At 37.8% G+C, this 26,993-nt stretch overlaps 1 protein-coding gene and 1 pseudogene across 9 annotated transcripts in view; one reads left to right on the forward strand and one right to left on the reverse strand.

The window, feature by feature from the left end:
- The window catches only part of PPP1R9A (protein phosphatase 1 regulatory subunit 9A), a 351,250-nt gene that overhangs the window by 196,214 nt on the left and 128,043 nt on the right, over window positions 1–26,993 (forward strand). For all 9 annotated transcript variants that reach the window (XM_055420445.2, XM_055420444.2, XM_055420449.2 and 6 more), the window contains exon 5: window positions 16,480–16,584. In XM_055420445.2, coding sequence (XP_055276420.1) covers window positions 16,480–16,584 — 105 coding nt within the window. The remainder of the gene's footprint in view (window positions 1–16,479; window positions 16,585–26,993) is intronic.
- LOC148778293 (nascent polypeptide-associated complex subunit alpha pseudogene) lies at window positions 18,295–19,446 on the reverse strand (annotated as a pseudogene).

Below are 26,993 nucleotides of genomic sequence, written 5' to 3' on the forward strand. Positions count from 1 at the left end.
TGTGATGATAGTAGTATTTCCTAAATGGCAACCCACTCCAGTACTCTTGCCTGGAAAATCCCATGGACGGAGGAGCCTGGTGGGCAACAGTCCATGGGGTCGTGAAGAGTTGGACATGACTGAGTGACTTCATTTTCACTTTTCACTCTCATGCCTTGGAGAAGGAAATGGCAACCCACTCCAGTATTCTTGCCTGGAGAATCTCAGGGACAGAGGAGCCTGGTGGGCTGCTGTCTTTGGGGTCGCACGGTGTTGGACATGACTGAAGCGACTTAGCAGCAGCAGTAATATTTCCTATTATTAATTTAGAACCTTTCTTTCAAGTGAGTTAAAATTTGTTTGCAAAAATCTATATCTTTTTTCTTTATGTTTCATGAAAAATATAGATCATTCTAAAGTGATAGGGAATAATTCTTAACAATATTAATTATTATCAATCACCTCTCTTAAGTAAATGAGCCCCAAAGGCAAACTGAAACACAAATTGATTTAAAGACAAAAAAAGTAGAAAATTTGGGATCTTCTCTGGTTGTCCAGTGGTTAAAACTCTGCCCTTCCAGTGCGATGCAGGTTCAGTCCCAGGATGGGCACTAGGATCCTACATGCTGAGTGACCAAAAATAAATAAATTAAGTACTCTTGTTCACCAAAAGACACCATTAAAATGGTGAGAAGGCAATTCATTGAAGAAAAAAAGAAAATTTCTTATTAATCAGTCAGTTCCTGTTTTCTAAACTCAGAACTATTTGTTTTTCCATCACTCATTTTTAAAATAAGGTTTCTCTTATGTTAACTGGTTTACTGATGGTTTCTCCTGTGTAGTTTTAATACTTACATTGATATGAGAACTTTGCTTTACCTGTCCCAGTGTGCATTTCCTCAGACCTTCTAAATGAATATTTACCTAGTACAGTACTCCTGCTGTTCTTATAATAGATAGTTAATAAATGCCTCAGTAAATATATTAAAAAAGACAACTAGAGGTAATGAAATGAGAATCTTTGGGATCATGTGACCTATATATATATATATATATACACACACACACATATATATGTATATATATATATTTGAAATAAGCAGTCACATTATTATACCTATGGCAGTGTTCACATCTTTTAAATTGTTATACTTATTTCCAACATTAAAGGTGTACACATTTACATAGCATTTACAATTTACTATTTAAAAGTTATCAGTGTAAAAAAATTACAAAAGGAACATTTTGGTTGCTGTCTTCAGTCGATACATGTATACTTACTGATATAGAAATATATTGTATATTTACTGATATAGAAAGTTATTTGTACTTACTGATATAGAGATATATTGTATTAAGGATTTACAAAACAGTATGATGAGTATAATGTTGTTCTAATGCGGATATGTTTTCCATTCTTTTCATCCCTCTCCCACCTCACTCCCGTCTCTCTCTCTCTTTTTTCCTCTTTCTCTCAAGAAACTTAGAATTAATATACATCAAAGGGTTGAATGGGTCTAGTCTGTGTTTCTATTTCAGCAAATATGGAATATTTAATTTTTCTATAGAGAATATGTAATACTTTATATAGTTTAAACTGCAACTAAAATAATCACCATGTGGCCTTGGGAAAGTTACTCTTCAGAACTCAGTTGTAGGCAAAATTAAAGTTCCAGGTTAGATGTTCCTTTTACCTTTAAAAGACTGAGTCTGTATTATAGCTTTCTAGCTTATAGCTTTCTAACTTCTTAACAACTCTTCCTTAAGAAAATGATTTCAGTGTTATCTCAGATTTGGTCAATCTTCCTTCAAGGTATGTCAAATAAGCAGATATATAGAGAAAATATTTTTCTCCCTCCTCTTCCCTTACCACCCCTGATACAAGAAACATTTTTTATTGTGATGTTTTTACCCCTTCCAAATGTCTCAGAAACTAATCACACTTTGAGTAGTTTTAAAAATTTACCATGGATATTTATCTCCTGAATATCTAGTATAGTTAAAAAGTTTTGGGTCTCCCTTACTATTCGATATGATATCTTAACATTCTGAAATTATCTTCATGTCTGTCTGTATCATTTCATATGACATCTGAAATGTAGGAGGTGCTCATTAAATGTTTGTTGAATAAGTGAATACCTGTGTTTCAGTTGCTTTCAAGATATTTACTCTTGAGACCTAACATTTTCCTTTCTCTCTCTTTTATTGTGCTACTTTGCCTTATAATTTAGAGGGTAACGTGTAATTTAGCTGAGTGGCATGATAGCCATTTACACTTGGTTCTAAATTTTTATTAAAATAATATTATTAACCATTAATTTTTGCACAATAATGTTATGAATATACACAGGACACTTAACAAAGTGGCCAGTTTTACAAACTGTCCAGCCACCTTCCTGTAAATTGCATTCCAGTAGACAGTATTCCAGGGATAAACAGGTATTTCCTCTGCTATTCTGGAAAAATTTTGGAAAGCATATGTTATCTGTAAGCTTTCTACTCTGGGATGGTCTGATGTAGAGAAACTGTCCAATTAATTTTTACTACCAGGACTCATCCCTTCTTTTCTGCTCTTTTAATTATGAGCCAAGGTTTGAAAGAGATTATCAGTTACTACTTTATAAAGTTGCATCGAAAAGTTGCCCTCTCTCAGGGTAAAAAATTCAACAAAGTGGGTATCAGATGCCAAAAAACTTTTCCCTATCAGGTAACCACTTACATAGTAAATGTGCTGCAGGTTCATGACCTTCTGGGTTGTAGGGCCAGTCCATGGTTGCAGTCACCCTGAGCTGGTGCCCATTTTTGTAACTAGTATTATTTATTCCTCTCACCCCTGTTCAATCATTTGTTACCTCTCCTCCTTATTCTGCTCATTTTTATAGTTTCTTGAGTTTGTCTCCACATTAATCACCATAAAACTTACCTCTAAAAAGGTAAATAGAAATGCCCTTCAAATTAAATAGCAAAATCTGTGGAACTTCCCTCCCTCTCTCCCTCTTTTCTAATTTAAAGGTGGCTTTAATTTTCTTGTTTTAATTGTGTATCAGATTTTTAGATCCTTTCTTTAATGAATATCACTTTGAAATGTGAAAAAAATTTAAATTAATACCCTTTTAATGAAAATAATGATCAAATAATATTGAGCTCTGTTTATCTCCTTAATGCTCTCTGTATTAAGGCAGGCAGGAAGAATTATGTAGGATCAGAGACCTGCATTTTAATTGTGAGATGCCTCTTTCTTACACTGGTCTCTGAATTTGGAGAGCAAATCCAGCCAAATATCTGTTGCCACTCTTCCTGTTGCATGGAATGCTTGCTGGCTCTGCTGTCTTCTGTTTCCAGTGTTCTTTACTCCTTTGTGAAATGTGTATTTCCACTTAGTATCACTTTTCTTCTGCCTGAGGGACGTCCTTTACATTTTATCACCATGTCTGCTGGTGATGAATTCTTTCAGCTTTGTATATCTGAATAAGCCTTTGTTTCACCTTTGGTTTTTAAAATATATTCTCTCTGTGTATAAGATTCTAGGTTGACAAGATTTTTTTTCCATTTGGAGCTTTTCCAGAGGTATTTTCTCATTTTAGGTTCTTGGGTGCGCATGAACATAAGGATGCCTACACAGATGAATTAAGACAATTAGGAACTGCTATAATATGATTAATAAATATTGTTTATTTTATGCTTAAATTTATCATATTTGATAAGCATTGTGAAATTTGTTGTAAAACAAGGGCTCAAAACCATTTGTGTGAATTAGCCTGTCCTTTACATTTTGAGAAAATGTCTTTTTGGGTTTGGGTTATAAGTTACAGATTTCTTGAGTCCAGAACCTTTAGTCTAGTTATTTTATGGTTATTCACATTTGCATCTTTAATAAAGAACAAGTGACTATAATGCTTCAGTTCAGTTCAGTTCAGTCGCTCAGTCGTGTCTGACTCTTTGTGACCCCATGAATCACAGCACTCCAGGCCTCCCTGTCCATCACCAACTCCCGGAGTTCTCTCAAACTCATGTCCATCGAGTCGGTGATGCCATCCAGCAATCTCATTCTCTGTCGTCCCCGTCGCCTCCCACACACAATCCCTCCTAGCATCAGAGTCTTTTCCAGTGAGTCAGCTCGTTGCATGAGGTGGCCAAAGTATTGGAGTTTCAGCTTTAGCATCAGTCCTTCCAATGAACACCCAGGACTGATCTCCTTTAGGATGGACTGGTTTGATCTCCTTGCAGTCCAAGGGACTCTCAAGAGTCTTCTCCAACACCACAGTTCAAAAGCATCAATTCTTCAGCGATCAGCTTTCTTTATAGTCCAACTTTCACATCCATACATGACTACTGGAAAAACCATAGCCTTGACTAGACGGACCTTGGTTGGCAAAGTAATGTCTCTGCTTTTTAATATGCTGTCTAGGTTGGTCACAACTTTCCTTCCAAGGAGTAAGCGTCTTTTAATTTCCTGGCTGCAATCAGCATCTGCAGTGATTTTGGAGCCCAAAAAAAATAAAGTGAGCCAGTTTCCACTGTGTCCCTATCTATTTGCCATGAAGTGATGGGACCGGATGCCATGATCTTAGTTTTCTGAATGTTGAACTTTAAGCCAACTTTTTCACTCTCCTCTTTCACTTTCATCAAGAGGCTCTTTAGTTCTTCTTCACTTTCTGCCATCAGGGTGGTGTCATCTGCAAATCTGAGGTAATTGATATTTCTCCCAGCAATCTTGATTCCAGCTTGTGCCTCCTCCAGCCCGGCTTCTAGAGCAAAACTTTTTAGACTATCTCTACAGTCACTGTAAAATGCTATCATCACTTGTCAAATAAGCATGTGCTAATTTTAGAGAACATTTTAAAGTTATAAATGTAATACTTGTTTATGCTAAAAATTTGGAAAGTATAAAAAAATGTAAAGAAGAAAATAAAAATCTCATGTAATTCCACCATGTAGAGTTGGCCACCCTTGAAATCTTGCTGGTAAATTTCCTTCCAGAGTTTTTTCTGTGTGTATACCTAGGTTTACTTTCTTATAGAATTAAGATCAATTGAATATATAGCTTTCTGCATTTTCATATATTTTATTCATCAAAACAATATTTTTTGAGTGCTTACTAGATGGCAGGCAGTTTGCTGTGTTCTTTATATTTTATACCTTTTTAATCTCACTAATAGTCTTGATTAAATACATGAAATTATTGTTATTTCTGTTTTACATATAAGAAAGCAATGGCTCCTCTTACATAGTCATAGCAAGTAAGTGGCAGAGCCTAGCTGTGAACTTAGGATATCTTATTCCAGAGCCTGTGCTCAAATAGTATGTTATGTTATATCACATATTAAATACTTTTTCTCCAACAGACTTTATTTCTTTTTTGGCGTAATTGGCAGGATTCCAACAGACATTAAAGACATATTATGCCATAGTTTTATATATGTAAGTGAAAGTGAAGTCGCTCAGTCGTGTCTGACTCTTTGCGACCCCATGAATCACAGCACGCTAGGCCTCCCTGTCCATCACCAACTCCCGGAGTTCACTCAGACTCGTGTCCATCGAGTAGGTGATGCCATCCTCTGTCGTCCCCTTCTCCTCCTGCCCCAATCCCTCCCAGCATCAGAGTCTTTTCCAGTGAGTCAACTTTTCCCACGAGGTGACAAAGGTATTGGCATTCCAGCTCTAGCATCAGTCTTTCCAGTGAACACCCAGGACTGATCTCCTTTAGAATGGACTGGTTGGATCTCCTTGCAGTCCAAGGGACTCTCAAGAGTCTTCTCCAGCACCACAGTTCAAAAGCATCAATTCTTCGGCGATCAGATTTCTTCACAGTCCAACTCTCACATCCATACATGACCATGGGAAAAACCATAGCCTTGACTAGACGGACCTTTGCTGGCAAAGTAATGTCTCTGCTTTTTAATATGCTATCTAGGTTGGTCATAACTTTCCTTTCAAGGAGTAAGCATCTTTTAATTTCATGGCTGCAATCAGCATCCACAGTGATTTTGGAGCCCCCCAAAATAAAGTCTGACACTGTTCCCACTGTTTCTCCATCTATTTCCCATGAAGTGATGGGACCAGATGCCATGATCTTAGTTTTCTGAATGTTGAGTTTTAAGCCAACTTTTTCACTCTCCTCTTCCACTTTCATCAAGAGGCTTTTTAGTTCCTCTTCACTTTCTGCCAAAAGGGTGGTGTCATCTTCATATCTGAGGTTATTGATATTTCTCCCAGCAATCGTGATTCCAGCTTGTGCTCCTTCAGTATGCTGCTAAGTCACTTCAGTCATGTCCGACTCTGTGAGACCCCAGAGACGGCCTCCTACCAGGCTCCCCCGTCCCTGGGATTCTCCAGGCAAGAACACTGGAGTGGGTTGCCATTTCCTTCTCCAATGCATGAAAGAGAAAAGTGAAAGTGAAGTCGCTCAGTTGTGTCCAACTCTTCGCGACCCCATGGACTGCAGCCCACCAGGCTCCTCCATCCATGGGGTTTTCCAGGCAAGAGTACTGGAATGGGGTGCCATTGCTTTCTCCGTCCTTCAGTATGCTGCTGCTGCTGCTAAGTCACTTCAGTTGTGTCCGACTCTGTGTGACCCCATAGACGGCAGCCCATCAGGCTCCCCCGTCCCTGGGATTCTCCAGGCAAGAACACTGGAGTGGGTTGCCATTTCCTTCTCCAATGTGTGAAAGTGAAAAGGGAAAGTGAAGTCGCTCAGTCATGTCTGACTCGTAGCGACCCCATGGACTGCAGCCTACCAGGCTCCTCCGTCCATGGGATTTTCTAAGCAAGAGTACTGGAGTGGCTTGCCATTGCCTTCTCTGTCCTTCAGTATAGATCCTCCTATTTTCACTGTGCATTGCAAGAATGCTTCTCTTCCAAGGGGAGCATCTAGGGCTCATTTTTGTATTCAAGTCATTTTTTTAAATGACTCTATATAAATTAATCCTAATCTTGTATACCACTCTTGGTGCATGTAGAACTTACTCATTTATTTCACATGTGTCTTATGATTGTCTAAAATTTATCATAAAAGAAATTGAATTTCTCTTTTCTTTGATCTGAACATGCCGTTTTCTATGTTTATTCTGTTTTTCATGGCTTTAGATATAAACTTCCTAGTCATATTTTGTTCTTTTATTTTGCCCATTAATATCTTACTTCCTTGTAAGTATATATTTTTTGAGAATGTCCCTCAGATTCTTTTTTTCCACTTTTTATTAATCGATGGATGATTGATTTACAGAATTTTGTTGTTTTCTGTGAAACCTCAACATGAATCAGCCATAGGTATACATATATCCCCTCACTCTTGAATATCCCTCCCATCTCCCTCCCCACCCCACTCCTTTTTGATGACTTTTTGATGAGCCCCTGTTTGAGTTTCGTGAGCCATAGAGCAAATACCCGTTGGCTGTCTATTTTTCACATGGAATGTGAGTTTCCATGTCACTCTCTCCATACCTCTCACCCTCTCTTCCCCTCTCCCCACGTGCGTAAGTCTATCCTCTATGTCTGTTTCTCCACTGCTGCCCTGTAAATACCATTTAGATGGTATTCAGTACCATTCAGTACCATTTTGGTAGATTCCGTATATATGTGTTCAGTTCAGTTCAGTTCAGTTCAGTCGCTCAGTCGTGTCCGACTCTCCGCGACCCCATGAATCACAGCACGCCAGGCCTCCCTGTCCATCACCAACTCCCGGAGTACACTCAAACTCATGTCCACAGAGTCGGTGATGCCATCCAGCCATCTCATCCTCCGTCGTCCCCTTCTCCTCCCGCCCCCAACCTTTCCCAGCATCAGAGTCTTTTCCAGTGAGTCAACTCGTCGCATGAGGCGGCCAAAGTATTGCAGTTTCAGCTTTAGCATCAGCCCCTCCAATGAACACCCAGGATTGATCTCCTTTAGAATGGACTGGTTGGATCTCCTTGCAGTATAAGGAACTCTCAAGAATCTTCTCCAACACCACAGTTCAAAAGCATCGATTCTTCGGTGATCAGCTTTCTTCACAGTCCAACTCTCACATTCATCTATGTGTTAGAATACGAAATTTATCTTTATGTTTCTTACTTACTTCACTTAGTATGATAGGTTCTAGGTTCATCTACTTCATTAGAACCGGTCAAATGCATTTCATTTGATGGCTGAGTAATATTCCATTGTGTATATGTACCACTTCTTTATCCATGCTTTAACTTCTGTATCCATTCATCTCTCGATAGACATCTAGGTTGGTTCCATGTTCTAGCTATTGGCAATAGTGCTGCAGTGAACAATGGGATTCATGCATCTTTTTCAATCTTGGTTTCCTCAGGGTATGTGCTTAGGAGTGGGATTATTGGGTCGTATAGTGGTTTTATTCCTAGTTTTTTAAGGACTCTCCATACCGTCTTCCATAGAGGCTTTATCAATTTGCATTCCCACCAACAGTGCAAGAGCGTTACCTTTGCTCCATATCCTCTCCGGCATTTATTGTCTGTAGACTTTTTGATGAGGGCAATTCTGACCAGTGTGAGGTGACATCCCAGCGTGAGGGGTCGCAAAGAGTCAGACACGACTGAGCGACTGAACTGAACTGAACTGAATAATGAGCGATGTTGAGCATCTTTTTGTGCATTTGATAGTCATCTATATGTCTTCTTTGGAGAAATGTCTGTTTAAGTCTTCGTCCTACTTTTTGACTGAGTTTTATGTATATTTTGGAAATTAATCCTTTGTAAGTTGTTTCATTTGCTATTATTTTCTCCCATTCTGAGGGTTGTCTACCTTGCTTATAGTTTCCTTTGCTGTGCAAAAGCTTTTAAGTTTAATCAAGTGCCACTTGTTTACTTTTGGTTTTATTTCCATTACTCTAGGAGGTGGGTTATAGAGGATCTTGCTTTGATTTATGTCATCAGGTGTTCTGCCTGTGTTTAAGAATTTTATAGTTTCTGGTCTTGCATTTAGGTCCTTAATCCATTTTGAGTTTATCTTTGTGTATGGTGTTAGAAAGTGTTCTAATTTCGTTCTTTTACATGTAGCTGTCCAGTTTTCCCAGCACCATTTCTTGAAGAGGCTATCTTTGCCCCATTGTATAATTCTTGCTTCTTTTGTCAAAAATAAGGTACCCATAGGTGCATGGGTTTATATCTGGGCTTTCTATCTTGTTCCATTGGTCTATATATATCTGGTTTTTTGCCAGTACCATACTGTCTTGATGACCACAGTTTTGTAGTATAATCTGAAGTCAGGAAGGTTGTTTCCTCCAGCTCCATTCTTCTTTCTCAGGACTGCTTTGGCTATTCCGGGTCTTTTTTGTTTCCATGTGAATTGTGAAATCTTTTGTTCCAGTTCTGTGAAAGCTGCCATTGGTAATTTGGTAGAGATCACATTGACTCTGTAGATTGTGTTTGATAGTATCGTCATTTTCACAATATTGATTCTTCCTGCCTAGGAACACAGAATGTCTCTCCATCTGTTTCTGTTGTCTTTGATTTCTTTCATTAATGTCTTACAGTTTTGTGTGTACAGTTCTTTTGTCTCCTGAGGTAAGTTTATTCCTAGATATTCTTTTTCTTGGAATGGTGAATGGGATTGATTCCTTAATTTCTCTTTCTGATTTTTCATTGTTTGTATGTAGAAATGCAAGTGATTTCTGTGCATTGATTTTGTATCCTGCAACTTTGCTGTATTCACTCATTAGCTCGAGTAGTTTTCTGATACTATCTTTAGGGTTTTCTGTGTACAATATCATGTCATCTGCAAACAGTGAGAACTTTACTTCTTCTTTTGCGATCTGGATTCCTTTTATTTCTTTTCCTTCTCTGATGGCTGTAGTTAGGACTTCCAGAACTATGTTGAATAATAGTGGTGAAAGTGGACACCCTTGTCTTGTTCCTAATCTTAGGGGGAGTGTTTTCTGTTTTTCACCATTGAGAATAATGTTTGCTGTAGGCTTATCACATATGGCCTTTACTATGTTGAGGTAGGTCCCTTCTATGCCCAATTTGTGAAGAGTTTTAATCATAAATGGGTGCTGAATTTTGTCAAAGGCTTTTTCTGCATCTATTGAGATGATCATATGGTTTTTATCTTTCAATTTGTTAACATGGTGTATCACATTGATTGATTTGTGTACACTGAAGAATCCTTGCATCCCTGGAACAACATCAACATCCCAGCTTGCTCATGGTGTATGAGCTTTCAGATGTGTTGTTGAATTCTGTTTGGTGACATTTTGTTGAGGATTTTGCATCTATGCTCATCAGTGATGTTGGCCTGTGGGTTTCTTTATCTGTGTCTCTTTGTCTGGTTTTGGGATCAGGGTAATGGTGGCCTCGTAGAATGAGTTTGGAAGTGTTCCTTTCTCTGCAATTTTTTGAAAGACTTTTAGAAGGATAGGCATTAGTTCTTCTCTAAATGTTTGATAGAATTCTTCTGTGAAACCATCTGGTCCTGGGCTTTTGGTTTTTGGGAGATTTTTGATAACAGCTTCAATTTCAGTGCTTCTGATTGGGTTGTTCATAATTTCTACTTCTTCTTGGTTCAGTCTTGGAAGATTGAACTTCTAAGAATCTGTCCATTTCTTCCAGGTTATCCATTTTATTGCCATACAGGTGTTCATAATAATCTCTTATAATCCTTTGTATTTCTGTGTTGTCTGTTGTATCCTCTCCTTTTTCATTTCTAATTTTGTTGATTTGAATCTTCTCTCCTTTTTGCTTGGACATGACCAAGAAACTTTCGCTTTCAAACAGAAAATCCATTTCTAAGCTCTACCCAGACCTAGCATCTTGGAAGCATGGTGATCATGAAGAATGAATAAGGAAGATGGATGACCTGAGCTGTAGAGTCCAGACCTTGGGAGCAAACAACTCCATATTTAGAAAACCAGAAAAGATGTCAGATGTCCTCATTCTGATGTGTACTTTCAAAGAAATCCAATAAAAATCTTAGGCGTCTTCTTTTTTGGAGGATAGAAATGGACTGCTGCTGCTGCTGCTGCTAAGTCTCTTCAGTCATGTCCAGCTCTGTGCAACCCCACAGATGGCAGCCCACCAGGCTCCGCCGTCCCTGGGATTCTCCAGGCAAGAATACTCTATCTGGTTCCAAAATGCATAATGAAACATAATGGACCTATAATACCAATTCTGTAAAAGACTAAAGTTAGAGGACTGACCTTACCTGATTTTTTTCAAGACTTACTACAAAATTTCTGTAACCAAGGCCATACGATATTGGTATAAAAATTGAAACAGAGATCAGTGGAGTAGAATAGAAAGTAAGACTACACTGAAACAGATGTAGTCGGTTGACTTTCAATTAAAGTGCTATAATAATTCAGTGGTGAAATGTATAATCTTTTCTACAATAGTGCTGTAAGGATTAGATATCCAGTATTCTGTAATAACCTAAATGGGAAAAGAATTTGAAAAAAAATTGGTATGTGTATATATGTGTGTAGTTGAATCACCTTGCTGTACACCTCAAACTGACACAACATTGTTAATCCACTATCAGTTCAGTTCAGTTGCTCAGTCGTGTCCGACTCTTTGTGACCCCATGAATCACAGCACACCAGGACTCCCTGTCCGTCACCAACTCCCAGAGTTCATTCAAACGCATGTCCATCGAGTCGGTGATGCCATCCAGCCATCTCATTCTCTGTCATCCCCTTCTCCTCCCGCCCCAATCCCTTCCAGCATCAGAGTCTTTACCAGTGGGTCAGCTCGTCGCATGAGGTGGCCAAAGTATTGGAGTCTCAGCCTTAGCATCAGTGCCTCCAATGAACATCCAGGATTGATCTCCTCTAGAATGGACTGGTTGGATCTCCCTGCAGTCCAAGGGACTCTCAAGAGCCTTCTCCAGCACCACAGTTCAAAAGCATCAATTCTTTGGTGGTCAGCTTTCTTCACAGTCCAACTCTCACATCCATACATGACCACGGGAAAAACCATAGGCTTGACCAGACGGACCTTGATTGGCAAAATAATGTCTCTGCTTTTTAATATGCTATCTAGGTTGGTCATAACTTTCCTTCCAAGGAGTAAGCATCTTTTAATTTCATGGCTGCAATCAGCATCCGCAGTGATTTTGGAGCCCAAAAAAATAAGACTGACACTGCTTCCACTGTTTCCCCATCTATTTCCCATGAAGTGATGGGACCAGATGCCATGATCATAGTTTTCTGAATGTTGAGCTTCAAGTCAACCTTTTCACTCTCTTCTTTCAGTCCAACATAAAATAAAAATTTTTAAAAATTAGATATCCATATGGAAAATCAAAACAACTAAACCACAAATCTTATACCATATACAGATTAATTCAAAAGTATAGATCTAGGCATCAGAGTTCCATGAAAAACTAAGAGAATACATAGGTGAAAGTATTTGAGTCCTACCATTAAGTGAAGATTTTTGAGACAGACACAAAGCATGGACCATTAAAGAAAAAAGTGAACTTTATTAAAATAAAAACTTTTGTTAAGAGTCATGGTTATATAGACAAGAAGAAAATATTAAACATTCATGTGAGGATTTGTGTCAAGGTTGTGAAGAAAACTTACAACTCAGTAACAAAAAACCCACAAATAAATATAATTTTATTTGAAAAATAAAAATGAAAGATTTGTGTAGTTGTTTCAAAGAGAAAAATATATGAATGTTCGATAGCATATGAATATTTGTTCAACATCATTACTCCTTAGGGAATACAGATTAAAACTGCAGTGAGATACCATACCTACTAGAATGGCTAAAGTTGAGAATGCTGACAATGTAAAATGTTAGGAAGGATATGGAGAAATGAAAGACTCATACATAGCTTGTGGGAACATAAAATTTTACAGGCACTTAGGAAAATAGTTTGCCAGTTCTTTTAAACATATACTTAACCTTTCAAGCCAGCAGTTCTACTTGTTGGTAATTTCCAAGAGAAATGAAAATGTATGTCTACATAAAGACTTGTATGGTAACTTTATTTATAATAGACAAAATTGAGGGGGAAAAAAAATGTCTGTCCTGTACTTTACTCTGTGTCTTCTGAATGAGAATTTTGCAGGAGTTGCAACTTGAGGAATTTTTAATGTTCAAAATTACTCCATTGTCCCATTGCAGGTAGGCAGTTTGGGAACTAGTGCCCTAGACGATCCTATCCAGTATGGTCAGGCCTCTGGCAGCTCATACTGTACTTCTGTGCAGATTTGAAAAACGCAGCTTTCCCCTCCTCCCTCCACTTTAGGCACCCATCAACTTTATATAGAGATTTGCTTCTTCTGGACATTGCATGTACATGGAATCATATAGCATGTGATCTTTTGTGACTGGCTTTTTTCCCTAGTATAATGTTTTCAAGGTTTATTCATGTTGCAGCATCTATCACATTTCATTTCCAAATAATATTCCATTGAATGCATATTTCATATTTTGTTTATTCTGGTACCAATTGATGGATATTTGAGTTGTTTCTACTTTTTGGCTATTATGAATAATGTTGCTTTGAATACTCATTTGCAAATTTTGTGTGAACAGGTTTTTATTTCTCTTGAGTATATAAGCAGGGGTGGAATTTCTGACTCATGTGGTTACTCTGTGTTTAACCCTTTGGAAAACTGCTGGATCGTGATAGTGTTACCAGTAATGTATGTGGATTATAGTGTCTCCACATCTCATGAAAACTTCTTTTTTTTTTTAATTCAAGTATAATTGATTTACAATATGATATTAATTTTGAGTTTAAAACACAGTGAATCAATATCTTTATAGGTTTTGCTCCATTTAAACTTACCATCTTTTTTTTTCTTAATAATGTACTGCAATGTCGTTGAGTAACAGTGCTGTGTTAGTTTTAGGTACTACCTGTCTTTTGATCATAGTCATCTTAGTAACTGTCAAGAGATATCTTACTTTAGTTTTGATTTGTAGTCCCCTGATGACTAATGGTGTTGATCACCTTTCACATGTGCTTATTTGCCTTTTGTGTATCTTCTTTGGAGAAATGCCTTTTCAGATCCTTTGCTCATTTTTTAAAATTGAGGTTAATTGACATATAACATTATATTAGTTTCAGGTGTACAACATAATGATTTGATATTTACATACATTGTGAAATGATCACCTCAAGAAGTCTAGTTAACATCCCATCGCCAGATGTGGTTATAAAAATGTTTTTCTTGTGATTAGGATGTTTAAGATCTACTCTCTTGACAACTTTCAAATATGCAATACAGTATTATTAACTGTAGTCACCACATTGTACATTATATCCCCATGACTTTTATTATAGCTGGAAGATTGTATCTTTTGACCCCCTTCTCCCGTTCTGCCCATCCCCCACCCCCATCTCTGGCAGTCATCTGTCTGTCTCTATATCTATGAGCTGGTGGTTTTTGTTTGTTTGTTTTGTTTTTTAAGAGTCCCCATGTAAGTGAGATCATATGGTATTTTTCTTGCTATGTCTGACTTACTTCTAAGTTGTATTGTCATTTTATTATTGGGTTGTAACTATTCTTTATAACAGCCCCACGTAAGATAAAATTTTTCTTCCAATCTGTGAATTATTGCAAATTAAAACAGTGAGAAATACTACTGGACACCTATTCAAATGGCCAATATCTAAAATATGTAGAATACTGATGAGAATGTGATGTAAAAGGAACTTTCATTCATGATTTTGTGCTGTTATCATTTCAAACTTGGTACAGATTGCACATGACTTCTTAACTCTCTCATGACTTTAGTTTCTCCAGTGTCCTTCTCATCCTTTACCCCTAAATGGAGGAGCATAAAAGCATTTTTCAAATACATGAAGGGCTATCATAGAAAAAGGAATTGACTCATTCTATGTAACTCTAGTAGTAGAAGATTACACTCTTTTAATAATTATCTTTTGAATAGTCCTTTAAAACTGAGAGCGTTTTGTCAAAATGCAGCACATTTTATAGTGTCTTTTTGGCCCCAGATGGTATAAACCAAGGCAAATAAAAATTACTTCTTTAAACCTTCATCAACTTGCTATGCACATTCAAGTTTTGATCATCATTATGTTCTTTCATATGCTAAAACAGGCTGATACATTTGGACTAGCCTGCTGTTCTTTTTCTTAAAAAACAAAAATTCCATTACCTTATTTACACGATTTTATTTTTTCTTTCATTGTTGTTGTTACCATAGTCTTAATTATCCATTTAAAATTTAACTTGTTGCCTACTTAACTGACTTCTAGTAACAACCCTCACTGGTAGCTTGGAAGTTGGTAATAATCACCTGTCTTACCCAAACAATTTAGTAGACCAACAGATAGCATTTTCTGTAGCCACTGTACTAATTTACTATAAAATAGCCATTATAATATTTTTACATATTCTTAATGTGCCACAATAAGCACATTCTTTAACACAAGGAGAGTTGTGTATTTTAAAAGCATCATGACCAAGATTTTAGAAATAACTTAAGAATCTTGGAAATCATGTTTTAAGCTGGCACTCTATAAAACATAATTACTATTGATATAAAAGTTTGTTAGTATTATGATTCAGTTTAGTTAAACATACTTCTATATTCTTTTCCTTTTTAAACTTTATGTAGGAATATTGTTAATCTATCTGACCAGTGTCTCAGAATTTTAGGAAGTTCAGATTAACTGGTCTCCTTATGAAAATATAAAGCCACACCTTTATAAAATCATGGAGAAAACTTTGTTGTTGTTATTCAGTTGCTAAATTGTGTCTGACTGTTTGTAACCCCCTGGACTGTAGAACACCAGGCTGTCCTCCACTATCTTCCAGGGTTTGCTCAAATTCATGTTCATTGAGTTGGTGATGCACTCTAACCATCTTATCCTCTGCTGCCTTCTTTTCCTTTTGCCTTCAGTCTTTCCCAGCATCATGGTCTTTTCCAACATTACTTTAAACCAAAATTATTAAATTAGTCTTATTCATCCAAAGACTCACTTTTTCACTTTTATTACATGAATTTGGTCTCATATGAAAAAACTTCTAAGCTTCTAGCAGAATCTCCAAGAAGGATTTTTTCTTAAATGTCTAGTACATTGAAACTCTCATTAGATACTAAAAAAGAAAATTCATGCAAGTGATTACTGTTCTCTATGAACCAATTACATTATCACCCCTTTAACTTCAGAGGCTTTATAATTCCATTTATTAAGACCTTTCTAAGTTAGGAACATACTTTGTGCTCACATAGTGAGATCGTGGCTTCTCTCAGTTACTGCAGCACAGAGAACTTGTAGCTTCAGTTCTGCAACCTCAGGAGCAAGTTAAGTAATCCAGGAAACACAAAAACTCACTGGTCAAGATTTCAAAGGGTTTTTTGCTTTCTAGGGTTCATGAAATTTTTTTTAATGAAATGGTTTGAGCTCCCAAATAGACAAAAACCTTTGACAAAGATCTGGGGCTTGGAGACAAATGTTGAATCAGTAAGAATATCTTAAAAATCAAATATTTTGTCAACTCATTTTTTGCGAGTGGGAATATATTATCAGTAAAACTAATTGTGGGTAATTTTTTCCCTTTTCCCAAAGAATACAAGTCAATGACCAGATTGTGGAAGTGGATGGAATCAGCTTGGTGGGTGTCACACAGAATTTTGCTGCAACAGTTCTAAGAAACACCAAGGGCAACGTCAGGTATGTGGCTTGAGATATATACAATTTGATTACTTGATATTTTGTTGAGTTTTAGTTTTCTCTCTAATTATACCTATAAATATATGTAATTACCAGTAGAATTTTATCTGAATACAAAAAACTTGTTGTTAGTTGAAAAATTTTCCTTCTTTATTGTGATTAGTTCATGTAAATTAATTTAAGACTAAAAATTAAATTAATAATATTATAGAAAGACATGAAGATATGAAATATACAGTATCAGTATGGTTAATTGCTGAGCTATGTTAGTGTTTTTCCTTGCTAATATAGCAGTAATTTCAAGGAAGATAGAATTTCTCAGTAAATATGAATTTAGGCCCCAGATCCTTTCAATAAAATCAGTTATGCAGTAAATTGAAATGATTATACATATATCCAGTGATACATGTTACTTAAGACAAGTAGGTGGAATGATTTAAAGATGATAAATGCATTTTAAAATCTTTTTCTTGTTTTAAAGAATGGCAAGACTACTCTTTGATAAACTATAACTTTTCCAACTTAATAGGACAGACTTTACGTTATTTGGAACCTTAAATTTATATCCAGCCCTGATGTCCTAAAATTTATAGTCTAGAAAACAAATAAAGTAGTTCTGTGCCAACTAAAGTCAAAGTTTTAATAAACTTTAATTTTGGTCACAGGGTACATATTTTTTAATGTAGTATTGCTTATGCCTTATACTTTTCCATAAATGCCATAAAGAAGCACGTAAGGGGACATTATTTACTGTGTATAATTATGAATGTAGTTTAGTGTTATCTTTAAAATGAAACTGCCAAATATTCTGAAAATATTGATGAGTTTTATTGCTATAAGGAGTATAACATTAGGATTTTATTACAGCATATTTTATGTTGCACAAGCATGGGTTTACATTTTATAATTTAGACTTTTTCAATTGGAAAACATCCTTTAATGATGTAGGGAATGTTAACCTAAATGACTTCTATGGGTGCTATGTCAATGATTCAAGAATACACATCATCCTAAGAAAAGCATGTAAAATAATTAGAAAGAGTGCAGGGAAAATTTCTAGCTGCATGGGTGGGTCCCTCAGTAAATGTGATTGTCTCTGCAGAATTGCCGTCTGTTCTTTAGACAGCACTTTTCTGTGTCAGTGTAGAACTTGGTTTTGAAGCTGCTCATTATGTTTTGCAGTGAATGTTAAAGTGAAATAAGTAAGAAATATGTTCAACTTATAAGAACATTTCTCAGTTGGAAAAATGGTGGTGGTTACACAGACTCATAGCCACCCCTTTCTTTCCCTTCATAATTTTGTACTCATTTCAAGCCTTGTACAGATGGCAAATGGCTTCTTAACTGTCTAATGATTTCAGTCTCTCCCTTCTTTAATCTGTCTTCATCTTTACCTCTAATGGAAGAACATAAAAGCAGTTTTTAAGTAAAGGCCTATCATGGAAAAAGCAATTGACTCATTCTACATAACTTGAGTAGTAGAACTAAGACTTGTGGGTAGAAATAATAATTCTTCCTTTGTTATGTCCCTCTTGTCTTTATTTTTTTTCTTCCAACAAGAAGCCATAACTTTGTTGATAATAGAAACAATACAAATATCCAGCCCAGCTTCAGTTACTTTTGAAACACCAAAAAAGTCCTCTTTTCAGATGGTTACATTGTTAATTCCATAATAGCATTTACAATATCATTACTGTTGTTCTTCAGGGCTCAGACTGCCTTTGCTCTGGACACATTTGCTTGTGACATGACCAGTTCTATGTCCTTAACTTCCGTACTGGTTTCATCAACCTCTCCTCTGTACAGTTGGAGTCTCTATGTTTTCTTGAATGTTTGAGACACCTTCACCTTGAACTTTGAATTTCTCAGCAGCTACTAATTGTGCTTGGTGAGATAAATCCTCCATCTTGGCTTTCCCCCCAAATTTTGTAGGTATCTAGGCTCTTGTACACATCTGCTTTTGTGATGACAATAAGGATATTCTTAGATTTCCAGATATTGACTCTATTAACCCCTGTAACCTCTTGAAGACCCAGTTTGGACATAGACGTCTGTGCCTTCTTTTCCCTTTTGCTCTGTTTTGCTTTACTGACTCGTTCTTCATTGATTTCATCTGCTGCTGCCAGCTGGGTTTGTTGTTTGGTTGCCTGTGTAGAGTCCTGTTCCTCAAGCTTTGGTACTGATTCATTACTATCAGTTTCTGTCCCAGACTCTGTCTCAGCCTGGGGCTGGTTTCTGTGGCTTCACTGGGCATTTTGTGTGGGGCGTGTGGGTGTTGATGTTTGGCAAAAACCAACATGACTCTCTAAAGCAATTATCCTTCAATTAAAAAATAAATAAACTTGTTAAAAAATACGGGGGCAGAAAGAGAACCCATCTCCTCTTTAGAAAGCTTCAATGGCCCTCCATTCTGTGCAGAATCTAAGCTATTTTTAATAAAAAGCCTTTCATCCCCCAGGTTTATCACTTGTGCTATTCTGTGGTTCAGTTCAGTTCAGTTGCTCAGTTGTGTCCGACTCTTTGCGACCCCATGAATCACAGCGCGACCGCATGAACTGTAGCCCGCCAGGCTCCTCTGTCCATTGGGATTTTCCAGGCAAGAAAACTGGAATGGATTGCCATAGTCCTCTCCAAGGGATCTTCCTAACCCAGGGATCGAACCTAGGTCTTCCACATTGTAGGTGGATTCTTTACCAGCTGAGCTACCAGGGAAGCCTGTCTTAACACCTACCTCTCCCTATATTCATGCTCTAGTACAGTATTACTAATGTAGTCATCATCTTTCAAACATGGATTATGAATTTCTTTCTTCCGTTCTTTCTGTTTAAAATACTTATCTTGAAGACTGTATTTCAGCTCCATTGCCCTTTAAGAAATCCTCCTTGATCTCCCTTTTGTTTCCTAGTGATCTCTTCTTCCTGATATTATTCATCATTCATACCGCTTTTTTGACCTCAAGGTTACAGAACATGCTACATTAATTTTTTAAAGGCATGTATTTAATTTCCTCATTTAATTTGTAAAAATCTTCACATCAAAATGGAACCCTTAGCTTCCTTTATTCCCTCAAATTATTTAACCCTAGGTTTAGATTGATGTATCACTCTGGGTCTTAATTAATTGAATGTAAGGAAAAAGACTTTTCTCATTTTAACTTAACACCTGAATCCTCTGAATTTATTTTAGGTGGTAGTTCCTCATAAATATTAATACAAAAGTGAAAATTGAAAGTGAAGTCACTCAGTCATGTCCGAATCTTTGCGACCCCATGGACAGTAGCCAACGAGGTTCCTCCATCCATGGAATTTTCCAGGCAAGAATACTGGAGTGCATTGCCATTTCCTTCTCCAGGAGATCTTCCTGACCCAGGGATCGAACCTGGGTCTCCTGCATTGCAAACAGATGCTTTTATGGTCTGAGCCACCAGGGAAACCAAAAATGGGATGCAAAAGTTAGACATATATTTTTAATGAACTTTTTAAACTGAGGGTTTCAAGCATGTATGGTTCTATATTTCTTATTTGTTGGGAGCTAGCTATCACATTTACTGTTGCCTAAAATTTACTTTTTAAAAGGTATACCTAAGAAATCACTAAATTAATTTGAATATTTCAAACTACTAAGTACAGATCAGGAACAAAGGTGTGTAACTCATGGCTTTGAGAGCCAGGAAGGAGAAAGATAAGAAACTACTAGTGATAAGGAAGTTGAAGCTGAGATTTGGACATGATTATATTTTAAGCATTGAAGATTGATATTTTAACTTATTTTTCCTGGAAATGCTTAAGAAATTGGTGCCATCATTTGGATATGAATCAAAATCACACAGTGAAATTCTGTTGACTTCACGCAGTTAACAGAGAATCACTTTCATTTGCTGCTGCTAAGTTGCTTCAGTTGTGTCCGACAGTGAGCTTAGTCTAATTACTTTATTAAACTTGGAATTGCTGTACCTGAGTTTATGAACTAATAAGTCCAAATGAAAGCCTCATAGAAGTCCCATTTTTGACATATTAGAGAAATTATAAGACAAATATTTTTAATATAACTTTGAGGGGCATATATATATTTTTTTTCAACCCTACATCATTTATATGAATTAAAGCATATTAGGCCACTGTGAAGAAGTGGTTCAGCTCAAACCAGGGTATATTCCTGGAGGATTAGAGCTCAGGATTGGCTCAAAGTTGTTGGAAAAACACTGGTATTTCCTCAATATTATTTATAGCATTTAAAACTAAGTAATTCTGATGAAATCATGGTAAGTACTATACTAATAATGTTAATTCAGTTCAGTTCAGTTGCTCAGTCATGTCCGACTCTTTGTGACCACATGAACCACAGCACGCCAGGCCTCCCTATCCATTACCAACTCCCGGAGTTCACCCAAAATCATGTCCATTGAGTCAGTGATGCCATCCAACCATCTCATCCTCTGTCATCCCCTTCTCCACCTGCCCTCAATCTTTCCCAGCATCAGGGTCGTTTCAAATAAGTCAGCTCTTTGTATCAGGTGGCCAAAGTATTGGAGTTTCAGCTTCAACATCAGTCCATCCAATGAACACCCAGGACTGATCTCATTTAGGATAGATGGTTGGATCTCCTTGCAGTCCAAGGGACTCTCAAGAGTCTTCTCCAACACCACAGTTCAAAAGCATCAATTCTTTGACGATCAGCTTTCTTTATAGTCCAACTCTCACATCCATACATGACCACTGGAAAAACCATGGCCTTGACTAGATGGACCTTTGTTGACAAAGTAATGTCTCTGCTTTTTAATATGCTGTCTAGGTTGGTCATAACTTTCCTTCCAAGGAGTAAGCGTCTTTTACTTTCATGGCTGCAATCACCATCTGCAGTGATTTTGGAGCCCAGAAATATAAAGTCAGCCACTGTTTCCACTGTTCCCCATTTATTTGCCATGAAATGATGGGACCGGATGCCATGATCTTAGTTTTCTGAATGTTGAACTTTAAGCCAACTTTTTCACTCTCCTCTTTCACTTTCATCAGGAGGCTCTTTAGTTCTTCTTCACTTTTTGCCATAAGGGTGGTGTCATCTGCGTACAGGAGGTTATTGATATTTCTCCCAGCAATCTTGATTCCAGCTTGTGTTCTTCGAGCCCAGCATTCCTCATGATGTATGCTGCATATAAGTTAAATAAGCAGGCTGACAGTGTACAGCCTTGACGTACTCCTTTTCCTATTCGAAACCAGTCTGTTGTTCCATGTCCATTTTAACTGCTGCTTTCTGACCTGCATACAAGTTTCTCAGAGGCAGGTCAGGTGGTCTGATATTTCCATCTCTTTCAGAATTTGCCACAGTTTATTGTGATCCACACAGTCAAAGGCTTTGGTGTAGTCAATAAAGCAGAAATTGATGTCTTTCTGGAAATCTCTTGCTTTTTCGATGGCCTGGCAAATTTGACAATTTGATCTCTGGTTCCTCTGCCTTTTCTAAAACCAGCTTGAACATCTGGAATTTCATGGTTCACATATTGCTGAAGCCTGGCTTGGAGAATTTTGAGCATTACTAGCATGTGAATTGAGTGAAATTGTGAGGTAGTTTGAGCATTCTTGGGCATTGCCTTTCTTTGGGATTGGAATGAAAACTGGCCTTTTCCAGTCCTGTGGCCACTGCTGAGTTTTCCAAATTTGCTGGCATATATATTGAGTGCAGCACTTTCACAGCATCATCTTTTAGAATTTGAAATAGCTCAACTGGAATTTTATCACCTCCAGTAGCTTTGTTCGTAGTGATGCTTCCTTAGGCCCACTTGACTTCACATTCCTGGATGTCTGACTCTAGGTGAGTGATCACACCATTGTGATTATCTGGGTTGAAGATCTTTTTTGTATATTTCTTCTGTGTATTCTTGCCACCTCTTCTTAATATCTTCTGCTTCTCTTAGGTCCATACCATTTCTGTCCTTTATCGAGCCCATCTTTGCATGAAATGTTACCTTGGTATCTCTAATTTTCTTGAAGAGATCTCTTGTCTTTCCCATACTGTTGTTTTTCTCTATTTCTCTGCATTGATCGCTGAGGAAGGCTTTCTTATCTCTCCTTGCTATTCTTTGGAACTCTGCCTTCAGATGCTTATATTCTTCCTTTTCTCCTTTGCTTTTCACTTGTCTTCCTTTCACAGCTATTTGTAAGACCTCTTCAGACAACCATTTTGCTTTTTGCATTTCTTTTTCTTGGGGATGGTGTTGATCCCTGTCTCCTGTACAATGTCACGAACCTCCGTCCATAGTTCATCAGGCACTCTGTCTATCAGATCTAGTCCCTTAAATCTATTTCTCACTTCCACTGTATAATCATAAGGGATTTGATTTATGTCATGATACCTGAATGGTCTAGGGGTTTTCCCCACTTCCTCAATTTAAGTCTTAATTTGGCAATAAGGAGTTGATGATCTGAGCCACAGTCAGCTCCCAGTCTTGTTTTTGCTGACTGTATAGAGCGTCTCCATCTTTGACTGCAAAGAATATAATCAATCTGAACTCGGTGTTGGCCATCTGGTGTTGTCCATGTGTAAAGCCTTCTCTTGTGGTGTTGGAAGAGGGTGTTTGCTGTGACCAATGCGTTCTCTTGGCAAAACTCTATTTTCCCCTGCTTCATTCTGTACTCCAAGGCCAAATTTGCCTGTTACTCCAGGTGTTTCTTGACTTCCTACTTTTGCATTCTAGTCCCCTATAATTAAAAGGACATCTTTTTTGGGTGTTAGTTCTAAAAGGTCTTGTAGGTCTTCATAGAACCGTTCAACCTCAGCTTTTTCAGTGTTAGTAGTCAGCCACAGACTTGGATTACTGTGATATTGAATGATTTGGCTTGGAAATGAACAGAGATCATTCTGTCATTTTTGAGATTGCATCCAAGTACTGCATTTTGGACTCTTTTATTGACTATGACTCCATTTCTTCGATGGGATTCTTACCCACAGCAGTAGATATAATGGTAATCTGAGTTAAATTCACCCATTCCAGTCCATCTTAGTTCACTGATTCCTAGAATGTACGTTCTCTCTTGCCATCTCCTGTTTTACCACTTCCAATTTGCCTTGATTCATGGACCTAGCATTCCAGGTTCTTATGCAGTATTGCTCTTTACAGCATTGGACCTTGATTCTATCACCAGTCACATCCACAACTGGGTGTTGTTTTTGCTTTGGCTCCATCCCTTCATTCTTTCTGGAGTTATTTCTCCACTGATCATATTAATTACCTTAAGTAATTGATTAGAGAATGGACTCATAGGACTCAAATAATTTATGTTCAGAAGTGACATTATACAACAACAGTAAGCTGGGAAAGATAAGCATTGAAGGAATGGGCATGGAGGAATCAAGCCACAGTCTTCCTTATCATCCCTCTACTGGATTTCATAGGACTTGTTGATCTCCAGGTTTTAAACTACCGTGGGCATGGGCATGGTATCGTGAAGCCCAAAGGCAATGTGTGGTATGGGATCTTGTAGTGTTAAGGTTTCAGTTACCCCTAATCTGCAAATAAAAGCACAATTACAGTGAAAATTTCAGCAGGCTTTTTCAGAGAAAATAACATTGTTTATAAAGAACAAAGTTGGGGGACTTCTACTGTCTGAAAACTACACTAGTCAGAGTAGTCTTGTTTAAGCATAAGGATAAAAATATAGATTAATGGAATAGAATAGTTTCAATATAGACCTGCACTGACAGAACAATTGATTTTTGACAGATGCACCAAGGTAATTCAGTGGGGGAAATTGCAATCTTTTTAAAAAATAAATGGTGCTGGAACAATTGGATAACCACATGAAAAAAAATGATCTTCTTCCTATGGTGTGTACAAAAATTAACTCAAGATTGATCATAGGCCTTAGTGCAACAGTTGAAACCAAAAAGTTTCTAGAAAACCAGCAAAAATCTTTATGATCTTGGGTTAATGAAAGATCTTTTAGCATGCAAAAGCAAGAAATATAAGAAAAATAAATGATAAATGAAACTGCTGCTGCTACTGCTGCTAAGTCACTTCAGTCGTGTCCGACTCTATGTGACCCCATAGACGGAAGCCCACCAGGCTCCCCCATCCCTGGGATTCTCCAGGCAAGAACACTGGAGTGGGTTGCCATTTCCTTCTCCAATGTGTGAAAGTGAAAAGTGAAAGTGAAGTCGCTCAGTCACGTCCGACTCCTCGCGACCCCATGGACTGCAGCCTACCAGGCTCCTCTGTCCATGGGATTTTCTAGGCAAGAGTACTGGAGTAGCTTGCCATTGCCTTCTCCGATAAATGAAACTATCAAAGTTTAAAATATTTGTTTGAAAAATACCCTTAAAACAAAAAAGCCAGCTGCAGACTAATATTTCCAAAATAATTTTCTAATAAGGGAGTGTTAGAGTTGGACTGTGAAGGAAGCTGAGCACCGAATTGATGCTTTTGAACTGTGGTGTTAGAGAAGACTCTTGAGAGTCCCTTGGACTGCAAAGGAGGTCCAATCAATCCATTCTAAAGCAGATCAGTCCTAGGTGTTCATTGGAAGGACTGATGCTAAAGCTGAAACTCCAATACTTTGGCCACCTCATGCAACGAGTTGACTCATTTGAAAAGACCCTGATGCTGGGAGGGATTGGGAGCAGAAGGAGAAGGGGACGACAGAGGATGAGATGGCTGGATGGCATCACCGACTCGATGGACATGAGCTTGAGTAGACTCCGGGAGTTGGTGATGGACAGGGAGGCCTGGCATGCTGCGATTCATGGGGTCACAGAGTTGGACACAACTGAGCAACTGAACTGAACTGAAGGGAGTGTTATTTAGAAGATATGAAGAACTCTTTGTAATTCAATAAGAACATATATGGACATCCCTGATGGCTCAGAGAATTAAGAATCTGGCTGCAATGTAGGGGACCTGAGTTAGATCCCTGAGTCAGGAAGATCCTCTGGAGAAGGGAATAGGTACCCATTCCAGTATTCTTGCCTGGGAAGTCCCATAGACAGAGGAGCCTGGCCAGGTATGATCCATGGGGTCACCAAGAGCTGGACACAACTAAGTGACTGACACTTTCAGTTTCAAGAACATATACAATCCTATTCAAAACCTGCAGATCAATTAACAAGATAACTTCACCAAGGAAAGATAAAGCACATGACATACTGCCCAGCTCTTTATCATTGGGGAAGTGCAGATTAAACCCACAGTGAGACACAACTACACACTCACTAGAATGGCTGAAATGTAAGAGACTGATACTGCTGTGCACTGGCGAGGATGTGGAGCGACCTCAGCATCCATTCACTGTTGACGGGAGTTCACAATAGCACAACCACTCTGCTGAACTGTTGAGCAAGTTCTGGTAAAGTTGAACATACACTTGTACCAGCCAGCAGTTCTACTCCCAGCTATTTTCTCAAGAGCAGTAAAAACAATTACCTACCCAAAGGCTCACGCTCACACATTCATAGGAGCTTCATTCCAAAAGCTTCAAACTGGAAAGAACTGAAATGTCTTTTAACTGATACATGCATTTACAAATTGTATTATATTCCATACACTGAAATATTTCTTAGCAGTACAAAGGAATGAATATATATTCATTTATATATTAAATAAATGTATATGCCAATATATTTAACACCATGTATGACTCTGACCAACCTAGATAGCATATTAAAAAGCAGAGACATTACTTTGCCAACCAGGGTCCGTCTAGTCAAGGCTATGGTTTTTCCCATGGTCATGTATGGATGTGAGAGTTGGACTGTGAAGAAAGCTGATCACCGAAGAATTGATGCTTTTGAACTGTGGTGCCGGAGAAGACTCTTGAGAGTCCCTTGGACTGCAAGGAGATCCAACCAGTCCATTCTAAAGGAGATCAATCCTGGGTGTTCATTGGAAGGACTGATGCTAAGGCTGAAACTCCAATACTTTGGCCACCTCATGCGACGAGTTGATTCATTGGAAAAGACTCTGATGCTAGGAAAGGTTGGGGGCGGGAGGAGACGGGGACGACAGAGAATGAGATGGCTGGATGGCATCACCGACTCTGTGGACATGAATTTGAGTGAACTCCAGGAGTTGGTGATGGACAGGGAGGCCTGGCGTGCTGTGATTCATGGGGTCGCGGAGAGTCGGACACGACTGAGCGACTGAACTGAACTGATGACTCTGAAAACTATATTGAGTAAAAAGCAAGACACAAAAGGCTTTACACTGGCCGATTCCATTTATGATGCATTGAAGAAAAAGGGAACATTTGTGAGGTGACAAAATGTACTCTGTTGTGCTTATTGCGCTTGTTAAACAACTGTATACATATTTATCAAAACATATTATACAATTTAATGTTGGTAAATTTTGTTATAAGTAAATTTGACCTCAGTAAAACTGACTTTTTAATTGTGTGATAATAGTTACAGTTAACTTTAAA

Source organism: Moschus berezovskii, chromosome 3 (genome assembly GCF_049115385.1).
Source record: "Moschus berezovskii isolate FMDL1 chromosome 3, NW_MosBer_1.0, whole genome shotgun sequence".
NCBI classification, from domain to species: Eukaryota; Metazoa; Chordata; class Mammalia; order Artiodactyla; family Moschidae; genus Moschus; species Moschus berezovskii.